The sequence below is a fragment of the Atractosteus spatula genome, chromosome 16 (genome assembly GCF_055471065.1).
Source record: "Atractosteus spatula isolate fAtrSpa1 chromosome 16, fAtrSpa1.hap1, whole genome shotgun sequence".
In the NCBI taxonomy this organism is placed as follows: Eukaryota; Metazoa; Chordata; class Actinopteri; order Semionotiformes; family Lepisosteidae; genus Atractosteus; species Atractosteus spatula.
This window is the reverse complement of record NC_142721.1, coordinates 14,758,314-14,767,119: the sequence shown is the minus strand read 5'-3', so window position 1 is coordinate 14,767,119 and position 8,806 is coordinate 14,758,314. Positions and strand designations below refer to the sequence as shown.

At 38.4% G+C, this 8,806-nt stretch overlaps 1 protein-coding gene across 1 annotated transcript; it reads right to left on the bottom strand.

Annotated features, from left to right (window-relative positions):
- Positions 1–669: 669 nt before the first annotated feature.
- ccdc34 (coiled-coil domain containing 34) lies at positions 670–8,317 on the bottom strand. Its single transcript, XM_088934747.1, has 6 exons — positions 8,062–8,317; positions 7,521–7,665; positions 7,284–7,391; positions 3,445–3,603; positions 2,464–2,605; positions 670–1,417 (listed from the first exon to the last, which is right to left on the bottom strand). The coding sequence occupies exons 1-6, from the start codon at positions 8,310–8,312 to the stop codon at positions 1,200–1,202; spliced, it is 1,023 nt and encodes a 340-aa protein (XP_088790873.1). The 5' UTR covers positions 8,313–8,317; the 3' UTR covers positions 670–1,199.
- Positions 8,318–8,806: the final 489 nt, after the last annotated feature.

Sequence of the window (8,806 nt, the reverse complement as noted above, 5' to 3'; positions counted from 1 at the left end):
CCAGTATTGTAAGCACTTAGGCAAAACCCAAGACCACGCGTTTGGTTAAATGTTGACAGGAAAGCTCAGATAAAATAGACATGAAATGGTTTGATTTTTACATGAGGTACATAAAGTATATTCAGCAACCTAAATTTAACTCAGCTTTGCCATCACCGTCTCATTTTTGACTTCTGCGAGGTTTCTTCTTGGACTGAAAAACAGGTTAAGTGAACTGGCAGGAGGTATTTGCCTTCAAGTCAAATCCCCATACATAGCAATCAGCAACCATCCCATAACGAGTGCTTCACTTAGCTACTCTATTATTACCAAACAGAATTCTCGCTATATGACAGAACATGGTCCATAAAATGCAATTCAGGTCTTGCACATTAATTAAAGCTGACAGAAAAGAAAAATGCTCTCAACTATATGTTAGTGTAACAGGATGGAATGCTATTGCACAGATTAGCTCTGAGAACACTAGTCTTGTTCCTGTAAAAAAATGTATCAGACCTTTCAAACCAATCTGTACTTCCATTAAAAAGCAGAAATATAGAATCACCAACACCCTCATCTACATTAAGGCGACCTCCTGATGTGAAGTGAATTTTTAAGATTAGCAAAAAATAGATTTTTTTGTAGAGAATTATGATGAGAATAGAAAAGAATTAGTGAACTGCAGACTCATTTTCACAAAAAGTGTTTATGAAGGAACACTACTCATGATACCTTCAGCTACTAGAGAGCTAAGTATGTTCTCAGAAATTTAACAATGCCAAACTATAATCATGATTTCAAATTCTTTTGGTTTTAAAATAGTTGAACTGTAAAATTACTAAAGTACAATATTCTAGATTGTATTGAGAGATTATAAGTAAACCTTACATGCTACTGGCTCAAAATATGACAATAAATAAAACTCAGAAAGCTAAAAAAAATAACTCTGATATTTACAAATCTGAAAAGATGGTCATTTGAAAAGAGCCAGTGTGCTCCCCATAGAAATTTCAGTAACAGAAAACATTCAACAAATGTTTTTCTTCTTAAAGAAAATGAATGAGAAATGTTAATGCCAGTCTTGCTTCCAAAATGCCCATTTTTTTTCTTTTCAAGAAAAGAACAAAAAAAAGCAAGGAGGAGTTTCTAGGAAAGGGACTTAGGGCAATTAAGATGCCGCCTCCCAGGCAGCTGTGTAGTCCATACACTGCACTCTCTCGTCACCTCCTGTGCTTCTGTGATGACCCCACAGTGAGGCTGTCTTTCGGCTTACAGCTCACAGCTGGGGTCTGTCTATACAGTGCAGAACTGATGGGCTTCTTGTTTTTCCTAACGGAATTTTTCTTCAGTGAGTCTTCTGGTGGGGGATTGTGGATAGGCTTCCAGGGAATAGGATTGTAGAAGCTTGGTGCTGGATAGGAGGTGCCATCGTAGTATCCTGTAGAGAGCAATGAAACTACTTTAGTGAAAGTAGAACTGTCACTAGGAGGCAAAATACATTTCACATTTCACTAATGGTCCAATCAAATGTAATCAGATTAAGGGGGAAACACTTTTGATGATTTAGGGAAGCTAAATGTCTTGATCTGGAAAGGGTATTCAAGTTTTAACATTACTAGTCACAGTGTGAAAAAAGAAAAGGCTTAAAAAACAGCGGATCAGTGTAAGTATGAGCAGATTTCAAAAATGCTTTTCATTGTTACAGGACTGTTTGACTTGTGAGTAAAGAAAAAGCAGATTTCTGCATCCCTGATATATGAGTAATGTGACAACTATTATTTTAACAGCAGCAGGACAACACGTTTGCAAAGTAATCTGGAGTATGTCTGATAAGAAGAAGTGAAGACAGCACAAGGCAAGGCCTGCTCTTTATCACTCAGGAATGATGGCGCCTTCTGACAAGGGCAGAGGTCTGGTAGGAAGGCTCAATGAAATATGTAGGAAGGATATTAATAGGACCTGAAATACTCTGTAATGTTCCCACGTGTCTACTAATTCTCCTTTTCTTTCAGTTTGGTCTTCCGATACATTTAAAGCAATGATAGAACTAGTGAAGTGTGAACCCATTACATGCAGACCACTGTACAAAAAACAGCTATAAAACAAAGAGGAACAATTACAACTGCATGGCAATACCAATGAAGCAATTAAATGACAGTTTTTTTTATTTCCCTTCTTCTAGTGGTAGTAGATGTGCCATTATGTACTGTAGGCGACAACTGTTTTCTTTTATACTGGCTGAATGATAAGTACGTAAATGTACTGTAGCAGATTGGGTGACCCTTTGGCATAAGAAAAGGGGCTGCAGTGGTAATTCTGGATTCTGTCAGAAAGCTAATGTAAACAGAAGTGGGTTTGTCCCCCTCTGAAAAACCAATAATGAGACCCAGATGTGATTGAAACCCAATCTAGTATTATGTCATTAGATTAAGCCCACCTTCACAAATATGTGCATTTGAGGAACGTGCTCAACACAAACCATACCTGTGAGTTTTCCATTGGAGTAAGCAAAGCTGTTGGAGACAGGACGAGGCTTGTCCTTTGCACTTTTTAACCATTCCTGGAACTTCTCTTCAGCTTTTTTCCTCCTTTCTTTGAGCTCTGCCTCTCTTTTACTGGCTTCTTCCTGCACAGCGATGCACACCAAAGTGCTTAAACCTAAATCAGCTAAATTAAATTGCATTTTTAATATGTTCAACCTTTAACACGGCATCCGATTTTGTTTATTGCTGCAGGTAAAGTGTCCAGGACATTTTTTTTAAATCACACTGAAAACTCTTTGCTGTATTTGGAAAGCTAGAGATGGAACAAATCTTTAATTTTATATAGCACCTTTCATGCCAATACAAAGTGCTCAAGAATAGAAATATTTATTATATAGTCAAACAACATCCTGGTAAGCATGTTGCAGAAGGTACAATTTAAAACTGTAATGTCTTTGCAACAGATGCAAAATATTTTAAACAGACGTTCAGATGAAGGTTTTGTAATTTTACTGCATTTTTTATAGCAGGCAATTTGAGGATTCATGAGGAACAGCTTGATCCTTTGCTTTACACAAGGCAGAAGTTACACATTAACATAAAAGTTACATATAACATACATTCACACTTTGCACAGATCAGCCTTCTCGAAATAATCAAATGACACTTATAATAATGTCTCAGTCTGTCATTTAAAAAACTGGCACTTGAGCTCATCATGTCATAAACCCTCAATGATGAGACAGATAGATGGCACAAAGATGCTAAGGATGAATGTCACTTATAGTTGTATCCTTTAATTAAACTTATTTTCTACCATTCTTTAGCACCTATCTACAGCGGGCTTCTAAGCCCAATCAATCAGGGCCAAGTGAACAGCACTTGTCATTAAGGGGCTTAAGATATGATCTACACCAGAGGCCTGTTAAAACGCAAGGAAAAAACTGGTCTGCCAGAAAGAAGTGAAAAGAACTTTCCTCACCTTTTCTTTTTGCTTTTTTTCCATCTCTTCCTGCTTCTTCTTCTTGAGCCACTCTTTATATTGCTGCTGTGCCTTTTCCTCGGTTTCCCTCCTCTTCTGCTCCTTACTCTCCATCTCTTCCAGCTCTTTGCTTCTCTTCATCTCATTTTCTAACTTTTCCTTAAACACAACGAGTCACACTGAGCATAGGGAATAAAATGCCATTACCCAGACACGTACTGACCTTTTCCCTACGGTTGACATCTTGCTCTTCACCACATCTAGTGGGGTTTTCAAACCAGCGATTACAATGCAACACAGTGACTGAAAAGGGAACTGCAGTCCCAGTTTCTCAGACTGGTTATTAAACCTTGGCAAGAAAATAAATTCATTGATGTTACAGAAAAAAATGACAAATTTGGAATTAAGCACAAAACTGTGAACTATGTGAAAAGTACTGTCGTCACAAACCGCTGGTCTTGCCACGCACGAGAGCAAGAGTTTGCGCGGGTTGTGATGTGAAGGGGCCCTTCCTGCTCACTAGTCACTGTAATGAGTAATGAACAATGCACAAGCGAATAAGTAGAGGTGGTGCAGCAGACATTTCTCTCACAGAAATATTCCAAATGTGATCTGCATTCAGAGTTAATAAGAAGTACTGTATTTGTCAGCAAAACTGTCTTGAAATCGAGAACAATGTTTCTATTGGATTAAGAGATGGGATTGGATTCACAAGCCTGCTTCTTTACAGCGCAACATGTTCGCTTCACGTCACTGGAAGTTTTGCTGCCTCGTTCTGAATCACAGAATATGCAGCTGTGCACATGTAAATATTTCATTATTTTGGGATGTACACTGGAGGCTTTACAAAGTGCTACATATATTCTACTTTTATTGTGGTTTTAAATGAGCTGATCAATGCCGATTCCTTCTAACCCCGAAATATAATAATGGCATTGTATTTCCCCTTTAATCAGCAGCAGGCAATATAATGGGGTGGCGCTGGACCCCCTTATGGAGGGTCACTTCAGTGAAGCATTTTACCCACCACCAGTCCAACAAAACGTACAGAACAAACGAGAAAGATCAAAGCACCTGCCAAATCCACTGGCATTAACATCTCTTCTGACAGGTAGTAACTCTTCAGATGAACAAGCAGAGGTTCACGCCATGCCAAAAGGATTACACCTCTTCAAGTATGTGTCAAGGCTCTACATGTGAAGCTTTTTTCTCTCCTCCAATTTTCATCGTTTCAAGTTCTTCTCTCCAATTTTTTGGGGGGGGATATGAAAACCTGCCGTCTTGTGAGTCACCAACGTCACCTGAATCTTTTTGGACAGCCTCAATTTAAGCATTAACCCAGCCAAATATAACCTCACTTAACTCTTCAGATCAGATGAGATAATGTGTTATATGATTACACCTGACAAGTTGCAACCCTACCCATCAAGATTCAAAGTGTTTCAAGTTGACTGCAAAAGTAATTTAATATTTTTTTCATTTCCATACTGACAAGTTCATCTTTCCACTAACTCACATTAAGAACCCTTCATTAGGAACCCATTTTGCACCCTAACTTTCTGCATTCAAGACCTAAGGCCTCATCATAGACTATTTTAGGGCAAAGCCTTAAGTTAGTACTGAATTTATTCTTAAAATCCGTCATGGATAAAAGTACTCTGGATAAAAAGACCCTCTCAGATGAAACCTCCATGTTGAAATATAATGGCTATAAGTTTTGCTCTGGCATTGTAAGAAAAATTAATGCAATCACAAACACCATGTCGCATGCCTTTGAATACGCCGGAGGCTTTATTACTTTGCAGAATTAAATTACAGCATACTTAAAAAGAAGAAATAAATCATGCAGAGGCTTCTGAAACAAAGACTGAGAATAACTGAATTTCACATTTTCGCTGGGCTTTTTTTTTTTTAAAAACCCACAACTCTTTTTATTATTCTGATCTGCCACTGTCTGATTACACACAAAGATTTACATGCAACTTTGCCCAAGGACAGTTACCCATTTCGACATATTAATTACAGCTTTTCAAAATGCCATCCATTCTCCAGGAGCCACATAAGTGTTTTAACAATACTTTGGCTCTACGCCCATGAAAGCAGAGGTTTCGGTCCATCACTAGATCACTGTTATTAGTGTTTTATGTTTTTAATTAAGTAGCAATCATTTTTTCCACACTTTTTGACGAGGGAATTATTAAACCCAAAAGAACATTAAAAAAGCAGAAACCTCCCAAGTTGTACTTATTTTCTGCTCATAATAGAGTACTGTATTTTACCATGATGTATTAACAGCATGGAGACTTTCAATAAAGTCTTTTAATTTTCTTTAATACCATAACCTGAAAATGGTTTTTTTTTTACCTGAAATAAAATCAGTCCTAAATTGGCATGGAAAAGTACCAGTAAAAAAAACTCCAACAAATTTTAAAGACTTTTTTCATGATTAAAATGGACCCTTTAACTAAAGATTTATAAGCAATGTTCTTCCAATGTGTTTTTTTCTGGCTGTATCAGAAAGGGCTTAGACAAATTACCCATTTCTGCAGCTTAAATTGTTCTCATAGCCTCATGGGGAATTAATACATTTATCTCTATCATCATCAAGTGTTGGGGCACTTCCAAACCTAGGACTCTGTTGACAGAGACCTAAAACATAGCAACCAAACACACTGAACAAAAAACCATTAAAAGCACATGAAATTCACATTGAAAAAATCAACATTTCAGAGCCACATCATGCACTCTATGTGAGCAAAGAAAACATCACTCTGTCACTGGTGTTTTTGACACTACTGGTGCTGGAGATCTGGAAGATCTTTCTGTTAAGTGAAGGCTTATCTGCAAGTACACTTGTATTTGGCACTGTCATAAATTAGTGCTGTGTTTTGGAAAGCTCTAATTAAGGAAATGGTAGCACCTGCTCAGCTGTATTGCCTCCATGTTTAAACATGCATTTCATATCCTTTGAATATGATATTTCCAATTAGGTCTCAATGCTCTGCCAAGCTCAACAGAAGTTATTTTAACATTTATATTAATCCCTTAAGATCACATGCATCTCACATTACAAGATGTAAGAGAAAAAAATAAAACACTTTGTGGAAATGTTTGGATATACAGTAACAAGGAGTATTGATGACTATTCAACAGAACTAATGTGCATACAGGAAGGGATTGGAGATTGTTGTTGTAAAATACGTTAAGTACATTATAAAAAATATTTGTATTATGTTATACAGTACTAATAAGTGAAAACTAAAAAGTGTGCATAATGCCACTGCATAAGTCATTAGGTTTTGTCATCTGACTGAATTACAGGCTCAAGGAGGATATGAAAATTATGCTTATAAAGTCTGTGATTTTGAAGCTAGAAGTCAAACTACCAGTAATGAGGAAATTACCTATCTAGTAAATATAAGCCATGGACTCACTCACAATTCATAGCATAGTTAAAGTGATGAACTTATATTCAGAAATGTGAAACCTTTAACAGGTAGCCAAGAATCCCTTCAGTAAGTCTGACTCCTGAATCTATAATTTTTACCATCAGTCAAACAAATTGATCACAATGAAGACTGACTTAGTAATTTCCATTAAAAAGTCTCCCAGTGTGATAATTCCTGCTCCATTATTGCATGGGTAAGTTACCTTGGCACAGCCAGCCTGTGCCACAGAACATCACCTCAAACAGTTCTCCAATTGCTCAATGAATCATTAACTACCTGGTTAGCTCTGCTGCTTGGAAACTTTTGCATGATTGCAGACTGCTCTCCACAAAGACGTTGCAATGGAATTTAACTTGAGAAATTCAAGCTTGTCTAGCAAAATGTTTGTACCTGCTGTTTCTTCACCTGAAGCCAGTCACGCAGCTTTTCCTCAGCAGCAATTTTCTTTCTTTCCAGCTCCTTCTCTTTTTCCATTTTTTCTTCCTTTAGAGCCATCTCCTGTCATGAGGCAAGGTATTAGAACATTTCCTTATGAGAATGAAGCAGGAGGTCTTAAAACCATCAGTTTAAAAAGGCTAAGAAAACATACTTTTACGCTTTAAAGTAAAAAATTCCGTTTTAAAATACCTTCAAAGCTCTCTTCTGCATTTCAGTGCGCTCCTCTCTGGCTTTTCGAACAATCCATTCTTCCCAGGCAGTCAGATCAAACTCTACAGAGGGACATCTTTCCAGTTCCATGCGGATGAGTGTCTTAGCTTTATGCTTCTTAGTACTGTGGTTCAAAGATTACAAATACTACAATATGATTTAGATTTCACCTCGATTAAAAAAAAAAATCCTTCATAAAATTATTAAATTGCGTTTTACATAAAACAGACATTCATTAATATCACAAAGGGCCAATGTACAGTACAGCATTCACACCATTATGCAAGTACTGGGGCAGGGCTACCAGACATGTAGCTTTCTTCTTGTACTTCTTTAAATGACTTTAGAAAAATTAGCTTCAATGTCTGCAGTAAACCAGAAAAAGCACTAAAACATTACAAATTACATAATACAGTGCAGACGTGGTCACCCCCATCTTTTTTGATTTGTAACCTTGAACGCCCAAGTCTTTGAAGATGCGAGGAAGCCCCTGACTTTTAAAAATAATCGCAGCCTGTACCCGGTCCTGGGTTTTACGTCGCAGCCGTGTGAGGGAGGGGGATCGGTTCGTGGCCGAGGCTCCTCCTGGTCTTCAGACGCGCTTTCGAAGCTGTCGTGGTAGATCGGGGACAGCAGCGAGTACGTCGAGTCGCCGGTGGAGTCCAGATCGCAGCCCCTCAGCCCTGACAGCCCGCCCTCCCGGCTGTCGGCTCTGCAAGGGGTGGAACTGGACTTTCGGCAGGACACATGGTGGGTAGGCGTCCCCGACATTGTGATCCCTGGGGGGGGGGGGGGGGGGGGGACAAAAAAAAAGCACTTATGCACATAAACACACAAACATTCATTAATGCAACAGCACTGAGTGAACATTTCAAATAGGCAGCTGCGTGAGCATACACAAGCTGCAAAGGAACACGTAAAATTGTATCCCATGCTGAAAAGAAAAGAGAATGTTTTGACGGTGGTGCCTTCTTCAGGTATCGGGTGTCACACCTGAAGAAGGCTCCACCGCCAAAACATTGAGTCTCTTTTCTCTTCAGCATGGAACACATCTTTACTTGTTCCTTTGCAGCACTGAGTAAACACTGTACAACAGTTTTCTATTGGAAACTACTGGTTAAAAGGTCACATGGGCTATGTAACCATCATCAACTCTAAACAAATTCCTGACTTTCTGAACTGCCCTTATTTAGGAATGATGCCTGAAAAGGACTACATGTGGGCCTGTCTAATACTCTGTCATTGCCACCTGTGTCTGTTCATCA